Source organism: Jatropha curcas, chromosome 9 (genome assembly GCF_041381405.1).
Source record: "Jatropha curcas cultivar XTBG-Jc1 chromosome 9, XTBG_Jcur_1.0, whole genome shotgun sequence".
In the NCBI taxonomy this organism is placed as follows: domain Eukaryota; kingdom Viridiplantae; phylum Streptophyta; class Magnoliopsida; order Malpighiales; family Euphorbiaceae; genus Jatropha; species Jatropha curcas.
This window is the reverse complement of record NC_143159.1, coordinates 139,985-161,622: the sequence shown is the minus strand read 5'-3', so window position 1 is coordinate 161,622 and position 21,638 is coordinate 139,985. Positions and strand designations below refer to the sequence as shown.

Here is a 21,638-nt window from a genome sequence, read left to right as displayed (position 1 = left end):
TGGGATCTCATGGTCAGCCCGACATGCTTATCTTGCTTGCTCGATGCATCATTAAGAATTGCATACGCAACATAAATTCATGTGTAAAATCGGTGCAACTCCAAAAGCATTCGACAATTTTGACTCAATATCTCTCTATCTGTTGGTTGACACACCATTTCGAAACTATAATATTTCATTTATTAAGCTACGGAAAATATTGAAATCATTTTCTGGCCATTCTGTGCTGGAGCTTTCAGCACCAAAAATCCAAAAATATACCGCTTTGGTCTAAGAAGCCCTAAATAAATGCATGTTCCGGAGTCGATATCTTCAGTACAGTTGATGGGCAGCTCATATAGATTATTTTAAGCGATAGTTTATAGTCTCGTGATTAGCCCGGCATGCCTATCTTGCGTGTTCGATGCGTCATTAAGAATTGCATACGCAATCTGAATTTATGCGCAAATCTTTACTTATGCGTCATTAAGAATTGTCTGCTGATGTGGTGCACAGTCAGCTAAATATGCCACATCAACTTACATCTCAGCTAGGCACTAATATCATTTCAATATCTAATTAATTAACTATAATGAAGCTCTCTAAATCTTTGCTTATTACAATTATCTCCCCACATAATCTTGACAAAAAGCCGTCACATATACCAAATAAACGGTCATTTATGAGATATGATTACTAAAATTACTTTCTGAAGTTTCAAACAGCATTAAGTGAACTTTTACGCTGCTCACATGAAACAAATATAGAAAAAAAAAAACTGAATTTTGTATTTAATACTCAATTTAAAATCAACATCAAATTTAATTTTTTATTTTATTACTAATTAAAAATTTGGCACGATTATGTATTAGTGCTATAAATTGGTGAATTCCGACCCACAGAGATGTGGGTCCAGAAGCTAACGTGGCCGGATCTAAACGGTTTTGTTTCAAAGGAGTAACAGACAGACTCGTTTAACGGCTTTTTGTATCAACTGGTAAGGACTACGAACTTTATTATTAACTAAATTAATTAAAATTAAAATTAATTATGTTTGCTTGGAGAGTAGAGAGGATACAGTGGCCCAGCGAACACCTAAAAAAAACTCAAAAAGAGCGGGTGCGTGGCGGTTTAGGGTTTTTTTTAGCTTAGCGGTCTCAGTAATCAAAATTCCAGACTATGTTGAAAACCGTCTATTTCCGGCTTCCCTCCATCCGTCGTTTCTTTAGGTAAATTCTGTTGATTGAAGTTAAATACTAATGGCGGGTTTGTTTCAGGAACAAGAAAAAGATGAAGACTACAGAGCTCAGTTGACGTACTTGGAGGAGTCAGTGGAAGCCCATCCTGAAGACCCCTCTCTTCGTTTTGATCTCGTAGTTCTCTCTCTCGATTCTTATAACTCTATACTATTTTCTCTGAAATTTTTCTTTTCAAGAGGAATTCATGTTCGTGTATATTATGCAGGGACTGTTGTTGTGGGAGAAAGGAGGTGAATCCAAGGAAATCAAGGAGAAAGCCGCCCAACATTTCGTTATATCGGCCAAATTGAATCCCGACAATGCAGATGCTTTCAGATATTTGGGGCATTTCTACTTTGGTGCCGATTCTCAAAGGGCTATCAAGTGTTATCAGAGGGCCATCACTCTCAACCCTGATGATTCGGAATCTGGGGAATCCCTATGTGATCTGTTGGACAATTCTGGAAGGGAGAGCTTGGAGCTGGCAGTGTGCGTGGAAGCCTTGGAGAAGTCTCCAAGGGCCTTTTGGGCTTTTCGGAGATTGGGTTACCTCCATCTTCATCACACCAGATGGTCTGAAGCCGTTCAGAGTCTTCAACACGCCATTAGAGGTTATCCCACCTGCGCTGATTTATGGGAAGTAAGAACACATTACTTCTCTCCAATTCCTTTTTTCCCGCCCCCTTACTTACTACACACGCATTCATGTGAAGTGTTTTTGATGTTTCTTGGTATTGCTTTGCACTATTAATGGCAAATGTTTAGGCTCTGGGTCTTGCCTACCAGCGACTTGGCATGTTTACTGCTGCTACTAAGGTAACCGTTTTGTTTCCTTTCTTACCGTTTTCTGTCCTAGTTTGTAAGCCATGTGGCAGTTGAATTTTGATTCTGGATGAGGTGCTCACTTGGGTCCTTCTTTACCATCTTGTTACAAAATTTTAACCAGTCCTATGGGCGAGCCATTGAGTTGGAGAATACGAGAGTTTTTGCTTTGATTGAAAGTGGAAATATCTTCTTGATGCTCGGTTCCTTCAGAAAGGTATTAATACTTTATTTTATTCTGGTACTTTTCTACTTTCTTTTTATTGAAACCTTTGAATGAGAAATGATCGGGGTTCGATGTTTTAAATACTGAATCTTACTATACTGAGTAACTTCTGATCATTCTTTCTCACGGAACTAGACCCTTTTTTTGGGTTGGAAACTCAGGCAGTGCAAGTCTTTGGATGAATTTTGTATTTATGAATTTGTCAGAACGGATATGCTAAACTTAACACTAAACTTGCTATAATATGTTCTAGCTTCAATTCTGGATTTATTCAGATTCTGTTCATACAAATGCTATAATATGGTCTTTCTGCTTTTAGGGAGTTGAACAGTTTCAGCGAGCTCTGGAGATTTCAACTCAAAATGTATCTGCAAACTATGGTCTAGCTTCTGGACTCCTAGGTTTGTCAAAGGAATGTATGAATTTGGGCGCATTCAAGTGGGGAGCGTCATTATTACAAGTTGGTCTACATCATGTCTCAAACAGTCTTCCCTTTTTTCCTTTTTAGTTTGCGACAGCTTTTTCACATCACAATGACATTACCTAACTGTTGCTTCCTAAATGATTTCAGGATGCAGGGAGAGTCGCAGAGGTAAATGCCGAGTTGGCTGGAAATGTTTCATGTATCTGGAAGTTGCATGGTGACGTTCAAGTAAGATTCTCTTTCTCTTTTTTCTTTTAATCCATAAGCCTATCTAAATGCCACATGCCAGACTTGATATCCATTTTTACTCATACCATGTACAGGGGATTTGCCTTTTACATTGAAGGTTTTCAAAAAATGACACTCAATTATTTAAAAATTTTGTACATTCCTTCTTCAAATGTATCTAAAAGCTATCAACTATGAGCCATTTCAAATTTTGAAGTGGTCACTGGAAAATGATATTCTGTGAGTTCATTAGCCATGCTATTTTTGACACTCCAATACCACTATCAGTCTTTTTCATGTGTTGATATTTTTTTGGTAAACATATATGACTAATTTGACATACAATTTCAGTTTGATTCTCCAATTCAGGACAAATTTGATTGAAGAATCTACTTATGCATGCATCCAAGTGTCACTAGAACCATCTTGTCAGTATAAAAGGGGATTTCCTTGACTAGCTGAAAAGTAGCTTGTTTCCTTAATTGCACTATATGCACATCTCTTACATGGGAAGTGGTTACTTGAATTTGCTTCTTGTTGTTTGTTTCATCAGTGTTCAATTGTAGCACGTTGAATGATCATGTTCTCATGCATTAATGAATAATTGACGCTTGTTTCTTTTCTTGCTAGCACACTTATGCAAAATGTTGTCCCTGGATGGAAGGGGACTGCGATACGGAATTTGGTGCAGATGCTTTTGATGATTCAATCTCTTCCTGGAAGCAAACTTGTCGTTTGGCTGCAATGTCTGCCAGAAGGTCTTATCAACGGGCTCTGCACTTGTCCCCATGGCAAGCTAATCTCTATATCGACATTGCAATAACTTTGGATCTCATTTCTTCTATGAATGAGAATTATGGGCATGAAATATATCCTTGGTATGAAAGTTTATATTTGATTTCTTGAGTTACCATACATTTGCTATCTTAACTAACTATCTTTTTCACCAGGCAGCTTTCAGAGAAGATGGTCTTTGGGGCCTTGTTTCTTGAGGGTGACAATTATGAGTTCTGGGTGACACTAGGATGTTTATCTGGTCATAGTGCAATGAAACAGCATGCCTTGATTAGGGGTTTGCAATTGGATGTATCGTCAGCTGTTGCTTGGGCTTATCTTGGGAAGGTACTGTCCCAAATAGCATGGGTTATCTCTCTTTTTCTCTCGAAAATGCATTCAGTTTTTGTAATGTGGATATCTTTTAGACTTCATAAGTAGTCAATGTTCTTGATCTTTTGGCTGGACTTATTTTATGTTTTAGAAATGACATTAGGTTCTTAGTTGTATATATTTCCTGCATTTTCTGTTTGGCTTGATTTCATATGCTGTAATATTCATGACACTATTTCTTTCTCATATTTGTGCCATGTCAATAGCACTTCGCTGTTGTAGTGCATTTAATATAAGCAGTCCATGGTCCGTCGTTTCTGTATCATTTGCCTATTCCAGGATGATTGTGCTTGATATTATATGTGTGGCCTTTGTTTGTGCTGGATTTCATCTAAAGATGCTCTTGTCAGTACACTATTTTTCGATAGTAATTAATTTTTCTAATATTATATTTGCTCTGTTCTTTAGCTCGTCTCCCAATTCTTCTGGTTTCACTTGTCCAATATGGAACTTTCTGGATGTTTCTCTGGAGTGGTGGTTCACTTCTGTTTGATTTACCTATAGGTGTCTAAATTTGTTGTTTCTACAGCTTTATAGAGAAGAAGGTGAGAAGATATTGGCAAGACAGGCATTTGATTGTGCCAGAAGTTTAGATCCCTCACTTGCATTACCATGGGCAGGAATGGCTGCTGATGCTCATGCTAGGTAGGTTGTTAAGTTCTTCTCATAGGTGAAATACATATTTCTTTTACGTATTATTCCTGAAGTTTTATTCATGTTGAAATAATAATTGGTCCTTAGGGAGCCTGCTGCAGATGATGCTTTTGAGAGCTGTTTACGAGCTGTGCAGATATTACCTGTAAAGATTTATCCCTGTTTTTGTCTTGTTGGAATATGTTTTGAGTAGGAGACTGTCATTTAATATATCAATTGTACCTATTTTTTAATATATGTGCAGCTTAAGTTTTCCTTCTTGCCTGATTAGTAGGAAAAGGTATCATACGGTTGTTGTTTAGTTGTTGATAATCAGCTAATATCTTGCATGGCGTTTGGCAGCTTGCAGAGTTCCAAATTGGTCTTGCTAAGCTTGCTTTGCTCTCAGGTCATCTTTCATCTTCACAGGTATGATAATTTACGATGAAGCATAATTTAGTCCCTCTAGAAGAGAGAACAGCCATCCTTTCTTCTTTGACCCAATTGATAACAGGGACGTTGGAACAAGTTTATTTAATAACTGGGTATCATACAGGTATTTGGAGCCATCCAGCAGGCAGTTCTGCGTGCTCCTCACTATGCAGAATCTCATAATTTGAAAGGGCTAGTTTGTGAGGCGCGATGCGAGTATCAAGCTGCTGTTGCTTCGTATAGGCTAGCAACCTATGCAATCAACATTTCACCAGACAATGCTTCAAAATCTCATTTCCGAGATATAGCAGTTAACTTGGCACGATCTCTTTGTAGGGTAAGCTTATTGGCCCTGTTTTTATGTTTGTTCTTTTAAGCTTGTCTTAGACCCATAGAAATGCTTATAAGTTACTCAATCTGCTCTTGCTGTGCATAATATATATGTACAAACTCCTCTTATCTTATCTTTATCATTTGGTGCAGGCGGGTTATGTTGCAGATGCAGTTCATGAATGTGAAAATTTGAAGAAAGAAGGTTTGCTAGCACATGCATCTTTTCTTGAATAATGCAGTCTTCGCTTCGTCAATTTTACTTTTTGGGTCATATTGCAGGGAACATGTGCCCCGATGTATCATGGTTTCAGAATTCTGGTTTAATGCTCTTTCATGTTATGCAAACTTCCGTAAATTTATAAAATGATGTAAAATGAAGTGTGATACAACAACTGGATAAATGAGTTATAAAACTTAGGAAAGAGACCTCGTTTGTTTTTTGAAATCTTAGAACTCAGTTTTTTCCAACATAGATCATACTGTTGCTTCTTTATTTAGAAGCATAAAAAGGATATGGAGAGTGGTTTTTTAGACATGCAATATGATTTTTTTTTTTCAAGGTATGCTTGGTGCTGAAGGCATGCAGATATATGCTTTATCCTTATGGCAACTTGGTAAGAGTGACCTTGCTGTTTCTGTGGCAAGAAATCTGGCTGCTAGTGTACCTAAAATGGAGCGAGCATCTGCAGCAGCTGCTATTAGTTTCTTATGCAGATTGTTTTATTGCATTTGCGGACTAGATTCAGCAATTACTAGCATTTTGGAATTGCCAAAAGAACTGTTTCAGAGTTCAAAAGTCAGCTTTATACTGTCCGCTATACATGCTCTTGATCAGAGTAATCGACTTGAGTCAGTTGTTTCAAGCAGTCGGTACTCACTTGAATCTCATGAAGATGTCACTGGAATGCACCATCTAATAGCACTTGACAAATTGGTAAGTTCCTTGCTTTTATTATTGAAACTTGAAGATCTTGTGTGGTGAGAGCAGCACATTTTTACTTATTCTGAATTTAACTATAGAAATTCTATTGTGGGGTCGTGCAGGTTAAACATGGATCTGAATCTTGCCTTGGGTTTCAAAGTGGAGTTAGTTATCTGAAAAAAGCTCTTCATAAGTATCCTAACAGCAAATTGATGAGGTACGACATTGACTTTTGAAACAAGAACCATAAATAGCAATGATGAAAATTCCAGTATCTGCTGTTTTTTGTCTGCCTTCATATGCATCTACATCCTGATTTCTGCCACTTGGCTTAGACCTACTGATCAAACTGTTTAAGCACTCGCTGAAATTAGTTCATCTGATCATTATATGATGATATGGTTAGCAGGAGAATGAGAAAAATCAAACTGATAGAACAAAGATGAATATAAATTATGATTCCATTCTTTGTGAACTTCTTCTTTGATCTAGATAAGGACAGAGTGGATAGGTTGATGAGTAAAAGACTTTTGAAGGAAATGAAACTCTAATTGACTCAAACAATATTGAGCCTATTAATTCCTCTATTGACTTTTCCTTCAGTTTTCAATTTTTGACATGCGATTGTTTAATAGTGTTATAGATGAACTTGTCAGAAATTCAATAGCTTTCTGGCCTTATTGTATACATGCATTTTCATCATAATTTATTTGTTTTAGAGGTTAATTTTAAGCCAAATATGAAACTTCCGTCCCTGGATGTTTTGTGTAAGTGCATTCACATTGATCACATCGCTAGAACATTATACAGTACAATTTGTGTTTTTGTAGTTGATCGTCTAAGTTTTTGTTAATACTGTCTTTGCTTTTAAATGTAAAATTGTTGTACCTCTGATAAAAACATTATGGGATCAGGAATTTGCTGGGTCACCTTTTGCTATCCACTGAAGAATGGAAAGACACTCATCTAGCAACTAGGTGCTGCGTCATAGATGTTCCATACGGTACCAGTAAAGTAGCTTTTAGGTCAGGACATGAGATCCTTGGTGCTGGAGCAGTTGCTTGCTATGCAATTGGAAATAAAGACCCAAAATTTTTTTACCCAACATGTGGTTATCAGTGTCTGCATGGATCTGAAGCCATTCAAGAACTGCTGAAGTACGGTAACTTTTACCTGTTATCTTCAAGAAAGCTGCATGTTCTTCATCTTTTTAGGATTTGTATATTAGTTTTGTTGTCTTTTGGTAAATAATAAGGTCCTGTCTTAAATTGTGTATGTGATATGATAATTTAGATAAATGCAGGATTTGATAGGCTCCTCTTATTGACTGCCAAGTTTTCCTTCATCTCTAGTGAAAATATTAGGTGCAATATATGTGATTCTCCTGTTCTGGTTTTATATGCAGATACTTGCGTCAAGAACCATGGAACCATAATGCACGATATTTGCTTATACTTAATATTTTACAGAAGGCACGTGAAGAGAGATTCCCTCAGCAACTTCGTCATATGCTAAAGCAACTAATATCAGTGCAACTCTCCAATGAGCTATATTCTAGAGGAAGCTTGTCATATCAATATCAAAAGTTTCAGCTTCTTCTCTGTATGTCTGAAATTTGTTTGCAAGGTGGAAATCTATTTGATTGTATTGAGCATGCTAAAAATGCCGTGTCACTTTCCCTCCCTCATCACTACCTATTTTTTGGACACTTGCTCTTATGTCGAGCGTATGCTGCTGAAGGCAACCTTGTTAAGCTTCAGGAAGAGTATATAAGATGCCTGGAACTTAGGACAGATTATCATATGGGATGGATATGTCTTAAAATCATGGAATCCCAATATGACATTCAAATTGATTCAAATATCTTCGACCTTAGTTTCAAGAAATGCCCAAAAGAATGGAAGACTTCATGGAATATGTGGATGGCTGTGTTTAATTTGGTTTTTGGTCTAGTATCTTTATGGAATAAGGAGTTTTCATCTGCTGAAGAATCCCTTGCTGAAGCTTGTTCTCTGGCGGGTGCTGACAGCTGTCTTTTTCTCTGTCACGGTATTCATCAAAATTAGCATATTACTTTTGAATGCCTATTGATATTACTTACAATTCAAAATGTTCCGATTTAAATTTAGTAAATATCGGATTAATTTGACTTTTTTTAAATCACTAAAATTAATACGTGTGAAAGATCCCTACTTTATATTTGTCAAGTTGGTAACAAAGACGTAATTTCAAGTTTGTACTGCTCTATATTGGGATTATGGTTTTTCATAAAACATTAATGGCATGTCTTGAAGTAGCAACAACAATGAAGCCTTAATCCCAAACAATGGCATGTCTTGAAAACACCAATAAAATTATTTCCTGTTGGAACTTGGTCAGAAGTTAAGGATCACTTCTCTGGTGTTTTCAGTTTGCTATTATGAAAACAATGAACAAAACCAGTCTCATAACTTCGCCAGGGTGCTACTTGCTAGGTGCTTCCTAAATTTTACAGCTGAGTTTCCTTACTTGTGTGAAGGCAGGCTAGTTCCTACTGATAAATGCTGAATAAATATGGAACATAGGCTGGTGGATTTGTTTCACGTTTCTGATTTAGTCATTAATGAACGCAGGTGCTGTATGTATGGAGCTTGCCAGACAGTTATGTAATTCGCAATACTTAGCACTTGCTATTAGGAGTCTCAACAAAGCCCATGCAAATTCTATTGTTCCCTTGCCTATTGTATCCTTGTTGCTAGCACAAGCAGAAGGGAGCCTTGGTTCTAAGCAGAAATGGGAGAAGAACCTCCGGCAAGAATGGTATTCTTGGCCACCAGGTATGTTTGTGATCCATGCATGCACGTGTGCATGCTCACAAGTTGCAAGTCTAGTTGTGGATGAATTGATGTGTATAACTATCATTTATTCATCATTTACTTTGTGTTGCAAGTAAGATAAATATGCATATTTGTGAGTGTCTGCAAAAATTGAATTAGCAGTCTGGAAAATTTTTTTCCAACTTGTCAATATATTGTTATGAGAAATCTTTGTATTGCTTATCAAATAAGATGTGTGAGCTAGACAATATATATGCACTGACATGATTATGCACTGACATGATTCATATTTTTCTCAGAAATGAGACCTGCAGAACTCTTCTTTCAAATGCATTTGCTTGCAAGACAATCAGAAGCTGGATTTGACTCTTCATCCAACGTGGAATTCTGTCAAAGCCCACTGAAATGGGTTCTTCGGGCTATTCATACTAATCCTTCTTGTGTGAGATATTGGAAGGTTTTACCAAAGCTTATGGAATGAGCTGAGCACACCTCAGGAGTGCACATATGTGGAAGTCTAAGGGAAGAAGGGTAATTTTTCAAGGATCCTGCATCAAATGATGTCCTCAACCTTGGGTTAAGCTGGCGTATGGATGCATCAAAGGGTTGTTGAGGCACTCCTGGCACTTGTGGTTGCAAGTGTGCGACACTGCAGCTCTCCATACTGGTGGAGACAGATGTAAGGTCCATGCATATTATGGCCTTTTGATGGCGTAGTTACACGAGACAAGTATACCCATAGCATCTCTCAAGGGATGCGGGAGGTGTTTTAAAACACTGCAATGCTTTAGCATGTTGCTAACCTAGAGGAGCATTCTAGCCATTAGAAAAGACCACAATAATGGGTCGTTCCAGAGAATGTATATGCACTTGAAATGATTTGATGCTCCTGAAGAAAATTTTCATTGAACTGTATCAGATACTTGGATACTTCCCTGAGAGTGTTATTATATGAAGTAATACCATTGATGTGAAGAGAAGTTATTGTTTAATTGAACACTGGAATTCCCAGCATATAACAAAAACACCCTGCATGTATAGGCTATATTACAAATGCAAAACATAGGCTTTATTTTAGCAGCATCCGCCTGAGTAAGGACAATTCTAATATTGTTGAGCAGCAGTTTACCTGCCACTGGTCATAGACCTAGAGGAGGTTTCAAGGGATGGATCCCAATCAAGAGAAGAAGATAGAATCTTGGATAGAGCAACGAAAACTTGAGGCATGGAAGGGCGAGCATTGATATCATAAGCAACGCAGCTTTTAGCGAGGTGGGCGAGAGAGAAGGCTAAATCCAAGGGATAGTGATTTCCAAGGGAAGGATCCATGAATCTGTTGAATTTGTCCCTCACATTCTCCCCTTCCAGCACTACGTCTATTGATGCTGAGAGCATCTCCTTGTCGCTAGCAGCTTCCTTCCCAGACAAGAGAATCAATATCACGACACCAAATGCAAAAATATCTAATTTAGGGGTAACCACTCCATTCTCCACGTACTCAGGGGCCATATATCCTTGCGTTCCTACAACATGTCTTGTGAGGTGCAGACCGCCTTGGCCTTCGTTTTCAAGCATTCTTGCCATGCCGAAGTTAGCAATCTTGGCTCTCAAGCTGCCGTCCAAGAGAATGTTACTGGCCTTCAGGTTCTTGAGGATATAGGGAGGATCGGCGTAGCTGTGGAGGTAATTGAGGGCATCAGCCACATCGTAAGCAACCTGAACTCTCTGCTTCCAAGTGAGAGTGGAGAGACAATCGCTGAGAGCGCCATTCTCCACCAGCTCGTAAACAAGGTAGGTGTTGCCACTATGTACGCAGAAACCAGAGAGCCTGATGATGTTGGAATGATTTATCTTCTTTAAAATGTTGATCTCACTTGAAACATCTCCCTTCATAACCTTCACCGCTGCATCATCTCCGTTAAATGATCCTTTATAAACAGAGCCCTTTATTCTGTTATCTTGGCTGAAATATGCCGTGGCCATTTGTAAATCGTGGAATTTGTAGACAGTCAAGGACTCGATGGCTGATTGAATGCCTTGAGAAGAGAGAGACCATGACTTGCTATCTGGAAGCGCCGAGTAATCTGATTGTACCACCGTCTTGTAATCATTGGGTTCTGAAGAGGAAACACTAGTAACAGGCTTGGCCTTATCACCAGACTTATGCTTGCGGTTGCGGTACCAAAACAAAAATCCAAACACGCCACAAACAATAAGCAAAGCGACTCCTAGCCCAACACCCACGTATATCCATTTGGTGTTGCTGGAAGAGTTGGATCCCCCAACGACAGGAACTGTGGGAATCTGCGGAGAAGGTGCGGCCGGAGAAGGTGTGGCCTGCAGTTTGATATTAGTTGGTTCTGCGGTCAAAGGAACCAAAATCGGCGTGAAGGGGAAGATGATGCTGGTGGAGGAAAGGTTGTTGGCATCCAAGACGGCCTGTTGGTCGACGCCAAATGATTCAGCGATGGAAGAAATGGAATTGCCCCAGGTGACCATGTAGGAGAGCAAGTATTTGAACCCTAAAGCCGTCTGCTTGGAAGTGGGGCAAGCACACCTCAAAGGAACTTCCAGATGCATATCCACCGACAGATTTCTATCGCCGTAAGGATTCTGAGCCATCATGGCTTGGCAAGTGGAGAGGCCTTGGTATGTATCATTGGCGATGCTGAAGTATGTCTCCGAATGGGACTTGATAGTGTAGGAGGCGTTGTGCTGGTAGTACTGGCCGGCGTAACAGGAGCAGTTGACCGGAACAATGACCTGAGTGTTGGGAGGGATAGAAGCGACATCGGAGGAGAAGTTGTTAAGGGAAGCGATAAGAGTGGCGGAGTCTGGGGCCCCCAAAAGGTAGGCGATGGAGACAGGAGTGGTATAGTAGGGAGAGGCTGATCGGAAGGTCAGGTACGATTGGCATGACGATTTTACACCGTTGCACACATATCCTTTAGTGAAATTGAAGGCAGTGTTGTAGCAAGCCAGCTGCTTGTTGTTTACATAAGTTTGTTGAGCTTCTACTTTACAATGAATTAGCAAAGCCACCGCCACTGCCAACGCCACCAACTTACAAGGATCAAAATCCATGGAGACTCTCTGTCTGTGTTTGTCTGAAACAAAGAAAAAAGGAAAGGATGGGCTCAGGTCTCGACTGTCACCGTCGGAGTTCAGGAAGGAAAAAAAAAAAATTGAACCTCAAAGTCTACGAACGCGTCAATAAGCGGAAAAATTGAACTTCAAAGGCCACGAACGCGTCAATAAGCGGAGAGCTTTGACTTTTTGACCACTCCCATCCCTTTCTAATACTATTTGTTGTCGACAGACAACTGAACGTTGCCCTGTCGCTCAAGTTAAAAAAACTGAACAAAAATCAATCAATTACAAAATGAACACAGTTTAGTTGGCCACTGATATTATAACTTTTGACAAAGTCATCTGTCATCTGATATGAATTTGATTACCTGAGCTTCCAATTCCATTATTACACTGCCATGTCAAATAAATAAACCAATAAATAAGCCAGCTCATCCATATTACTCCATCGTACCAAAATGCTTGTTCTACCGACTTCTAACAAAATTTAGAAAACATATTAATTATAAATCACATCATACAAAATATTCATATTTTTTCAAAATTATCTTTTATTTTTTTTAAAATAAAAAAGGTTATTCCTAAAATTTAAAACCATTTATAATGATTATAAAAGAAAAAGTAAATATCTCCTCAGTCAAGTGGCCCAAAAATGAAAATATAGATAAACAATTTGGGACAAAGGGAATACTACATACCAGGTTTTCACACCGTGAAAAGATTAAGGATAAATGAGAATTCTTTAATCAAGAAAATAAAATTCCCACTGCTGAAGTCTACCCAATGCTAGATGCAGAAGTGCATAATGGATCAGTATGAACATCATGAGCTGTCCCCTAATAAAACCTGCCTGTTTAACTAATTAGCAGCAGAGATGATTTTGTTGCTGGAATAAAAAATTCTGTAATTATGCAAATATACACATTCTTACAACCACTATCTCATCTCATGCCGCACCATATAAACTGATGACCACCACAATCAAACTAGAGTGGAGACGAGACGCATGAGAGGACCATTGGCAATGTTTCCCCTGGACTTCTAAAATGCACGCCATCCGGTGGAACTAGCAAAAACAGATTTAAATCTATCCAGAAAAAAAGGTTCCAAATTAATGAGGCAGAAACTGGCTTCAGATGAGGAAATTATGAGTGCTAAAACTTAATTTGAACATCAAAATATTATGGTCAATCAAGCTTCCGTTTGCAGAAGCATAGCCTGCAGGCTGATATAACTGCATACAAGAATCCTATCACAGCAAGAAGCAACACTGCAATTTATGATTGGAAACATCACAATTAGTAGAGTGGAACAGAAAAAGATAATGTCTTTAGATGCAAAAGCAAGTGCTTGAACTTGATGCAAATGAAACTAATGGCAAGAAGCATTATTGAGTTCAAACAACTCATAAGATGCATAGTTACAATTTTCAAGATGATATTACTGGCCAGAGGACAGCAGATTGGATGATTTCATTTTTTATTATACTTTTTAATTGAAGTAGAATGTTGGTAGCCCCATTTTATCATTGTTTATATTTTCTTTTTTTCTTTGTTATGCTTTTTAACTTAATTACATCTCCATGCGCCATAAAAGAGTAAGCAAAAAACAACTTCATCAAATTGGCAAAGTTTATGCAGGATGCGCTTAAAGGGATACAAGTATAGAAAGACATACCGGCCAATGTGACATAAAATAAAATTGCCAGGCGATATCTTACAAGCCATGGCAACTTTACTTCAAGAGAGCAGTGCCTTTGGTGTTCTACTTTACTGGATGCTGTAGAGTTCATGCTATGTGATTGCAGTTCCAACAATGGAAACTTTACACTAGTGACCGGATATCCATTCACATCCCTCACTTCAAGCTTCAAGGTCATAGGAGTTGCACTCCAATCTATTTCAATTGCTCCAAAATTGGGTTGGCCTTGTATACAATGAAATTTGGATCAATTAAAGAATTGGTTGACTAAAGTAATTAATCAATTAATTTATTTAATTGAATTTTTAATCTATTCTTTTTATTCGACTATGTTCTTCTTCTATAATATAAATTCATTCAAGATCAAGATACATCTAATCCTGTAGTCACGTTTGTTTTCTACAATTGAAATCAAGCATCTAGCTCTCAAGTCATAAATCCAATTCAGTAACAAGCTCAACACCCTTGGAGATTCAACTGAATGTTCCCTAAACTGAAGGAGAAATCATTTATAGATTTAAGACCAAGTTTGCTCCAAGAACAAGCTCTACCAAGCCCTTGGAGATCCAACCTAAACTGAAGAAGGACAAGTTTGCTTCAAGAACAAACTCTACCAAGCCATTGGAGATTCAACGTAGCTTCTTCCGAATTGAAGAAGAAAATTCTACTGATTCAAGAGCAAGTTTTGACAGGCATTGAATGATGTTTTCAAAAAGAGCCGAATCAAAGGACTAACTTTTTTATTTGAAGAAATCCTTTTATTAGATATTGTAACCTATTTTTTAAATTAATAAATTTTGATATTCTGCCATCTATTGCTCATCTATGAATTTTTTAGATACAAATAAGAAAAACAGTGGAGCTAAAAAAAATACCAGGATTCACACGTTATTGAAAAATCTAATTCTTGAACATACCATAAGTACATGACCTGAATCTGCAGTTTTTGCTCATTACTCTCATTGTTGTTGGTGTCAACCAAGCTACAACCCTCACTATGAAACTCAATGGAGATGGGACTACCTTCTCAACTGCTTGGGTTAGTCCACTTGATGTCACGTCATACAGCGGATATCCTGTGGCACAGTCGTAGCGCGAGATTTCTCCAAAATGAACATCTCCACTAATGAAAAAAATTCCTTCTCTCTGTATAAGAAAATACGAATAGCAAATATGACAAGGGTGCATCTTTCCACCTCAGAAACAAAATTGCAAGAGTACAAAAACCTAATGAATACAGTATTTTGTACTGAAACTTGGGAGTAATAGAACAACTGAGAGTTATTATGGAAGGATCTCACCTTACTATCTAATATCAACTTAAATAGGCGATTCCTCTCCTTTGGGAAACGTCCCCAAGACTCCAAATAAAACAATGGACCAGTGGTTGCTGAAAGATTTGATATAACCTGAATTATGTGGTAACAGATAGCATAATTAACCAAAGATAACAGACTAAAACTCCAATTAGAAACTGCATGAGCAGATAGAGACAGAACAGGGAAAAAAAAAGAGAGAGTCAAAGGTTTCATTCTAATGGTAATGTGATAACTAACAATGTGAACTACATTCCCATCAACCTCCCATTGCCAGCAAACCAAAGACAGCCAAATGTACTGCAATGGACATGCACTAAAATTCCTTCCTTATGCAGAATCAGAACATAGGATCAGAAGGCTCACAAGATAATGACTCTATCCAAGAGATCCACAATGTGAGTTCTCTCGTATATGCATTTGATATATAATCCAGTGATAAACCTGGTTAGGGTTTGAATACAAAATTTTATAATACCTGAACAGAAGATCCAATTATGGTAATTGCTGTTTTTGGTCCATTCAACTCTTTTTCTAGCCATGTCCATTGAGAAATCCCCAGCATACTTCCATCACTACGCAAAGGGTCTCTGTGGTATCTCGTATCTAAGAGAATAATCTAAAGAAATTTAACCACTATTATTTAGCATGCATTAAAAGTTCATCCCCTCGATGGAAAAGAAGCAAGTAAACATGGTCCCTGCATAGAAAAAGAAAACCACCAATAAAGTATGAGAAAGCATTCTCTTTTATACCTTAATTTGTCTGCTCATAGGGCCAAAAGTATAGGATGCATAGACACCATCTTGTTTGCGCCTACAAAAGTGAAGACATGATGATTAAATTGGCCATCCAAGCACAGTATAAAACCTCTTAAGATGAGACATTCTCATAGCAAATGGGAAAGAAACAATATTTTAACCACTATAGAATTCTTAATCAGTAGAAAAAAATTTTGAGTTATTGAAGGAAAATAATTGGTCACCGTGGACTGTCTTGAGGTTCATCTAAGAAATCAAGAAGAAGCCTCTGGTTAGTAACCTTTCGACCAAATTCTTTCCCCGCATCATTTAATCCATAATCATGATCATCCCAGGTGCCAATTACCTGCAATATTTCGTGCATTATTACATGGACAATGGAAAGAAAACTGCAAATGTTAATGATATGCACCTTAGCAGTTTGTCGAAGACGAGAATAGCCAGGATTAGTCTTAGCTTTGAGGTATCTGGACTCCATTTCCTGCTCGGAGGAAGGAACAAACCTGGGAACATTCTTCCATGGACCAATGGTCCTTTCCTTGCCAAATAATTTAAAAGGGCGCCTAATGTCTCCATAAATGTTGTCACCCAGCCATATAAAAAGCTGAGGATCAAACTCAATTACTGCATTCCAGATAGGCTACAAGCAACCAAAGTCACTTATTTTCAGACGGACAATTACCGGATACGCCTTGCCATTCTCATTATATGTGTGTGTGTGTGTGTTAAAAAAAAAAAAAAAAGGAATTCATTTATTTGGTACGAATGACAAGGAGTTATAAAGTATCAGTGATCAAAGCAAAAATTCGTAAGATAATCAAATGCTAGAGACTAGAAAGAAACCTGAGGAGCGCTTTGGTTGGCGCATGATCCAAAAGCAATTCGAGTAACGAGTGGCTCTTCCGCTTTAGCATCTTTGGCGACTATCACGGCCACTCCCAGTACCAGCAACCACCACCTCCACCGCCAGTTAATGCCCATAAATGAATATCTATTATTTTAAATCAGAGGAAAAAAAAGGAATTGATCATTTGAGACTGGGATTGCTTATATAGAAAGCGGTGAATTGTCAACCAACCGCACTCGAATATATTCGGGGTTGAAAGGAACCGTGACAGTGCAATTAATAAATGCTATAATAAACTGTCACCTGCCTGTAACAAGACCACAACTTCATGCGTAAATTCCATGGGAGTAGGGGGCGAGCAATATTCGGGTCTCATCCGAGAATCAAAGCGAACCGACCAATTTCAGTTCCGTTCGATTATTTTTTTCAAAAAAAAAATTCGCACCGATAGGTTTGATTAATTATAACCAATGGGTTGTTTATTCTGGTTTGATCGCTAACCGAATTAAATTTTAATGTCTAAAATAAGTGATTTGATTTACAGGAATGTTAAATTCTAAAGATCAATGGATTTCATACTGTATACTTTCAAAAAAATAAAAATGGATCACATATTGTAATTCTTTTTTTTTTTTTAAAATGCATATTGTAATTTCAGTATAAAACATCATTAACCCAAATGTTAGGGGCAAAAAGCACTTGCAACTTAAAAAAAAAAAAAACATTATTGTTGTGATGAACAAGTTTATTTACCTCGACTGGAACCCATGATCTGTAGTTTGCAAATGGAGCACGAGCAACCACTAGTGAGTGAGTGATAGCGAAAGCAACCTGCAAGCATCACATTCACAAGCATGGCCCAATCGATGAACAGCCACAACCGTTTCGGAAGCCCATTTTAAGATACAGAAGAAACACCAACCAAGATTATATCTTTCCAAAGATTTCTTCGTGCAGTGGGTTGGGCTGAAATGCAGACACTAGGCTCCTCTTCCTCTGTGTCTTTGTCAGCTGCAAAGCCCGTCTGGTTGTCGGCTTCGGCTCCACCGGTGGTTCGCGTCTATTCTCTCTATACTGCAAAGCCTTCTTCCCTCAATAGCGATTCCAATTCCATGGCTACGGCCTCGCCCAAGTGGGCACAGAAGACTATTACCCTACCTCCACAGCGCCGAGGCTGCCATCTTATTACTCCCAAGGTTTTCTTTATTTTTTTTTACAATTTCATTTTGCAGTTCATTATAGTTTGTCTTTCCTATCTGTTGGTCAATTGATTCCAAATTTCATAATTTTAATTAAAACCTTTGATTTTTAAGCCAGATTTTGAATGAAATTGGTCCAGACTTATCAGAATTCAAGTGCGGCCTCGCTCATCTCTTCTGTAAGTCACAGCAACCTTTAATCTCAGAATTTAATTGTTGATGATTGATTGGCTTTTTCTCCTTTTCAATTCTGCGTTTCAGTACACCACACAAGCGCCTCTCTTACTATCAACGAGAATTATGACTCTGATGTTCGTGATGACACCGAGACTTTCCTCAATAAGATAGTTCCAGAGGTTTGTTTAGTCTGTTTTCTATCCTACAGTTCATGTTTTATTTTATCGAGGCTCTTTCTGTGCTAATAATTCCTTAAATTTTCAGGGGAGATCTGCTCCTTGGAAGCATACACTGGAAGGTTAGTTTTATACTGCAGTTTCTCTCTTTTTGCTATGCTATTAACTAGTATCTGTAGGCACCTTATCAGCCATAGAATTTCAATCCTAATGCCCCAGGCCATCTCTCTCCTTAAGTCAGTTATCAAGTTGGAAAATTAGACTAACAATGACGAATCTTGACTTTTTGTGGAAACCCTCTGCCGATGCCCCCATTGTTTATATTTATTTTTCAGAGTCTTAGAAGTTCCAATTTTGAACGTCACAATGGAAATCTGTATCAACAAAAACTTGAAGGCTTTATTTTATTTGTAGAATAAAATAGAGTACAACTTGAATGGTTATTCTATGAACTGAATGAAGTGGGAAGGGGAGGACAGGCTACCGCCAAAAATTAACAATAATGACTTTGTCTCCCCACCTCCCCCCCCCCCCCCTTTCCACCGCTGCACTGTGCAATGTTTCTCAAAATCTTTTAAAATCTGGTGTTGCTGTGTTGATGTTGTATTGTGAAAACTTTTGCAGGCCCAGATGACATGCCAGCACACATCAAGTCATCAATGTTTGGATGTGAACTCACGTGAGGACTCTTCATTCTCATTGTTAGGATGATATTTTTTAACTCAAAGTTGCATAGACCATTTTAAGTAGTTTCTATTGTTGTGCAGGATACCAATCACAAATGGAAAGCTTAATATGGGCACTTGGCAGGTGTGTGACTGAAGATGCTTGTTTTGATTTTTTTTAAGACTATTCATTGATTGTGACTCAATGCCCTTGTCTGCTTTAGCATAATATGGTCGTTATATGTAAGCTAGATAAATCATTGAGTTTATCTTTCACTAAATAAAAATATAGAATCAGAAAACTTGTGGGCTGTGGCTCCCTTGGTTTACAATGACAATGATGCAATTTTCTAGATCTGCATCTTGATGGTTGTATTTTGATTTTTTTTTCTTTTGTCTATAAATGCATTGATAAAAAAGCCTGCCCATGACCTAGAGTTTGATGGAGTTTTGCCTTTCTTTTCTTTGATATATGTCTGAAGCTGTAGCTCTAGTAAACGCTGGTTGGGACAGTGTGCAAAACCAGTAATACGGGACACTATCATGAAAATGATTCTTGGAAATTTCCTTGGAAGTATGTACAGTGTCTTGTAAAACTATTTTTGTGTTTAACATGTAAAAAAAAAAAAAAAAATTTACTTGAGATGTGATTGGTGATTGAACAAAACCAATCATTATCAGAATTCGAAGCAGCCCTCCTCTATGTATTGTTTGCAAGAATGTCTAATGAGAATACACTAAAATATAATTAGCTTTAACAGTAATACAATCATTTAATGCTTCCATCTTTTCTTGTGGTGCAGGGGATATGGCTGTGTGAACATCGTGATCACCCTACTGCACGCAGAGTTGTGGTTACCCTTAACGGAATATAAGTACATGATATTCAGAGACATTCCGTGTCTTTTCTTCAGAGATATACGGTTATAAGTAGGCGGTTTGTTTCATGAAAATATATTGTCTGTAATCTCTGCAACTCTGTTTACTTATTCATGGATTTGTACTCTGGCGAGTGGCTTGTTAGAACTAGAATTGCTGAATAACGTGGAGACCATGGCATGAAATTACCATCAACTGATGGATTGAATGATGTGCATGCCTCAAAAGATTTTTTTTATTTTTTTCTCTTTAAGCAAAAGTTAAGCAATTTGTTACCACAACTCTCAACATATGAATGCAAGCAATGGATTGCTTTTTGTTACTGTCACTCTTGAAGAAAGGGATATGCTTAGCGCCTGAATTTATATTACAGAGGCAGGCCGAATCAATGTTGCTAGAAGAATTTGAAGCATGCAGCATTGGAAAGGGTAGAAACATAAAAACCAAAGGCAATATCTTACAGATGGTTGGAAATAAAGGAATCTTGCATTTCATAATGATGTGTCAACTATAATATTAATGTAACTGTACAGATGAAATGAATTGAAATGAATTTATAAAAATACATATATACACGGGGAATCAGCGCATCATGACAGAGAACTCGTTGAAGTTAAGGACGCCATCTCCGTTGAGGTCAAAAGTACGAATCATGGCCTTGCAGTCGTCAAGGGACCTTGACTCACCCAGTCGACTCAGGATTCTCTTCAAACTGGTCGGGGAAATGAATCCAGAGCCAGGCTCAGTCTCGTAAATCCCAAAAGCCTGTCTCAGCTCTTCCTTCTTGTCCTCCTCAGAAGAATTGCAGTCCATTAGTTTCTGGAAATCCTCGAATCCCAATAGCCCATCTCCGTCCGTATCACAAGAGCTGATTGCAGCCACCGCGTCCTCTATAGAAAGGTCCCCTCCCAGAGTCCTGACGCAGCTCTGCAACTCAGCCGGAGATATCTTTCCGTCTCCGTTCTCGTCGAAGTAATTGAACACCCGTTGAAGCTCGGTGCAGCTATTACTGTTAGTTGAAGAAGAAGGAGAAAGAGAGGGCTTGTGAGATCTTCTTGAAGATAATTTGCGACGCAATCTAGAAAAAGCAGATTTGGGAGACAGGGGATTGGCATTGGGTGAAGTACAAGGGGAAAATGACGATGAAATAGTGTCCGATTTCATGATGATCGATATTAAGGTCAAGATAGTTTGTATAACTAATGAGAAATGAGGAAGATTTTTTATAGCTTGACAGTAAAAAAGATTATGGTTATTTATAGCCAGCCAAAACTAAAGTCTGGATAAGATTTGTCGCTGAGACCTGAAAGAAATTAAGATGTACATCATGGATGTGTTCATGTGAGCTGCGCACACGGTTTTGGCCATCTGTTTTTTCACAGGTTGATAGAGAAGGCAGCGCGTAGGGGAAATTTCCTTCTTCGCTCCCTTTCCCTTCCCTCTTAAATATTGACTATTTGGACAGTCTCGGGAATTCTTTCTTTATCCAATACATAAAATATCTACATAAAGTATTACATTAACTAGATCCTTTGTCTTTGTCGGCCACCGTCATAGCTGGGGAACAGTCAACCGTTGTCGTCACGCCACGTCTTTACTTCCTACAA

The 21,638-nt window shown here is 38.2% G+C and overlaps 5 protein-coding genes across 11 annotated transcripts; 2 read left to right on the top strand and 3 right to left on the bottom strand.

Moving 5' to 3' along the window:
* Nucleotides 1-1,105: 1,105 nt before the first annotated feature.
* On the top strand, nucleotides 1,106-10,212 carry LOC105635143 (Tetratricopeptide repeat (TPR)-like superfamily protein). Its single transcript, XM_012218142.4, has 19 exons — nucleotides 1,106-1,352; nucleotides 1,444-1,857; nucleotides 1,983-2,033; nucleotides 2,164-2,256; nucleotides 2,585-2,725; nucleotides 2,837-2,917; nucleotides 3,548-3,795; nucleotides 3,868-4,039; nucleotides 4,614-4,729; nucleotides 4,826-4,883; nucleotides 5,081-5,146; nucleotides 5,274-5,486; nucleotides 5,633-5,684; nucleotides 6,043-6,416; nucleotides 6,527-6,621; nucleotides 7,319-7,561; nucleotides 7,810-8,453; nucleotides 9,017-9,220; nucleotides 9,520-10,212. Exons 1-19 carry the CDS (start codon nucleotides 1,239-1,241, stop codon nucleotides 9,699-9,701), a joined length of 3,561 nt encoding a protein of 1,186 aa, XP_012073532.1. The 5' UTR covers nucleotides 1,106-1,238; the 3' UTR covers nucleotides 9,702-10,212.
* LYK5 (Protein kinase superfamily protein) lies at nucleotides 10,192-13,150 on the bottom strand. 4 transcript variants are annotated; one of them, XM_037637729.1, is made up of 3 exons: nucleotides 13,009-13,150; nucleotides 12,679-12,787; nucleotides 10,192-12,576 (listed from the first exon to the last, which is right to left on the bottom strand). In XM_037637729.1, exon 3 carries the CDS (start codon nucleotides 12,302-12,304, stop codon nucleotides 10,346-10,348), a length of 1,959 nt encoding a protein of 652 aa, XP_037493657.1. In that variant the 5' UTR covers nucleotides 12,305-12,576; nucleotides 12,679-12,787; nucleotides 13,009-13,150; the 3' UTR covers nucleotides 10,192-10,345. The 4 variants fall into 4 exon arrangements, with proteins under 4 accessions (XP_037493657.1, XP_020535420.1, XP_020535421.1 ...); XM_020679761.2 differs by having other exon boundaries at nucleotides 10,192-12,787; XM_020679762.3 differs by lacking the exon at nucleotides 13,009-13,150 and having other exon boundaries at nucleotides 12,679-12,818.
* LOC105635142 (Calcineurin-like metallo-phosphoesterase superfamily protein) lies at nucleotides 13,032-17,824 on the bottom strand. Of its 4 annotated transcripts, none has more exons than XM_037637732.2 (10): nucleotides 17,689-17,824; nucleotides 16,932-17,079; nucleotides 16,501-16,728; nucleotides 16,313-16,434; nucleotides 16,083-16,143; nucleotides 15,806-15,946; nucleotides 15,313-15,420; nucleotides 14,929-15,157; nucleotides 13,988-14,236; nucleotides 13,032-13,397 (listed from the first exon to the last, which is right to left on the bottom strand). In XM_037637732.2, exons 2-10 carry the CDS (start codon nucleotides 17,067-17,069, stop codon nucleotides 13,297-13,299), a joined length of 1,377 nt encoding a protein of 458 aa, XP_037493660.1. In that variant the 5' UTR covers nucleotides 17,070-17,079; nucleotides 17,689-17,824; the 3' UTR covers nucleotides 13,032-13,296. The 4 variants fall into 4 exon arrangements, with proteins under 4 accessions (XP_037493660.1, XP_012073529.2, XP_012073530.2 ...); XM_012218139.4 differs by lacking the exon at nucleotides 17,689-17,824 and adding an exon at nucleotides 17,243-17,527; XM_012218140.4 differs by lacking the exon at nucleotides 17,689-17,824 and adding an exon at nucleotides 17,243-17,512 and having other exon boundaries at nucleotides 13,032-13,580.
* Nucleotides 17,825-17,906: 82 nt separating this feature from the next.
* LOC105635141 (secondary thiamine-phosphate synthase enzyme) lies at nucleotides 17,907-20,306 on the top strand. Its single transcript, XM_012218138.4, has 7 exons — nucleotides 17,907-18,131; nucleotides 18,253-18,313; nucleotides 18,396-18,490; nucleotides 18,576-18,609; nucleotides 19,112-19,166; nucleotides 19,255-19,297; nucleotides 19,956-20,306. Exons 1-7 carry the CDS (start codon nucleotides 17,907-17,909, stop codon nucleotides 20,025-20,027), a joined length of 585 nt encoding a protein of 194 aa, XP_012073528.1. The 3' UTR covers nucleotides 20,028-20,306.
* A 192-nt stretch (nucleotides 20,307-20,498) lies between these two features.
* Nucleotides 20,499-21,376, bottom strand: LOC105635140 (calcium-binding protein CML38). The gene has a single exon (XM_012218137.4). The coding sequence runs from the start codon at nucleotides 21,193-21,195 to the stop codon at nucleotides 20,614-20,616; it is 582 nt and encodes a 193-aa protein (XP_012073527.1). The 5' UTR covers nucleotides 21,196-21,376; the 3' UTR covers nucleotides 20,499-20,613.
* Nucleotides 21,377-21,638: the final 262 nt, after the last annotated feature.

Excerpts from the sequence above, each read along its gene's own strand:
- LYK5 (XM_020679761.2), bottom strand. The coding sequence starts at position 12,304 with ATGGATTTTGATCCTTGTAAGTTGGTGGCGTTGGCAGTGGCGGTGGCT.
- LOC105635142 (XM_012218139.4), bottom strand. The coding sequence starts at position 17,265 with ATGAAGTTGTGGTCTTGTTACAG. Across the intron at positions 15,421-15,805 it reads TAATTGGATCTTCTGTTCAG|GTTATATCAAATCTTTCAGC; the intron begins GTATTATAAAAT and ends CACATAATTCAG. Across the intron at positions 15,158-15,312 it reads AGTTGATATTAGATAGTAAG|AGAGAAGGAATTTTTTTCAT; the intron begins GTGAGATCCTTC and ends TTTCTTATACAG.
- LOC105635141 (XM_012218138.4), top strand. The coding sequence starts at position 17,907 with ATGCAGACACTAGGCTCCTCTTCCTCTGTGTCTTTGTCAGCTGCAAAG. Across the intron at positions 18,314-18,395 it reads CGGCCTCGCTCATCTCTTCT|TACACCACACAAGCGCCTCT; the intron begins GTAAGTCACAGC and ends TCTGCGTTTCAG. Across the intron at positions 19,167-19,254 it reads ATGTTTGGATGTGAACTCAC|GATACCAATCACAAATGGAA; the intron begins GTGAGGACTCTT and ends ATTGTTGTGCAG.
- LOC105635140 (XM_012218137.4), bottom strand. The coding sequence starts at position 21,195 with ATGAAATCGGACACTATTTCATCGTCATTTTCCCCTTGTACTTCACCC.
- LOC105635143 (XM_012218142.4), top strand. The coding sequence starts at position 1,239 with ATGGCGGGTTTGTTTCAGGAACAAGAAAAAGATGAAGACTACAGAGCT. Across the intron at positions 2,034-2,163 it reads TGTTTACTGCTGCTACTAAG|TCCTATGGGCGAGCCATTGA; the intron begins GTAACCGTTTTG and ends AATTTTAACCAG. Across the intron at positions 2,257-2,584 it reads TGCTCGGTTCCTTCAGAAAG|GGAGTTGAACAGTTTCAGCG; the intron begins GTATTAATACTT and ends TTCTGCTTTTAG.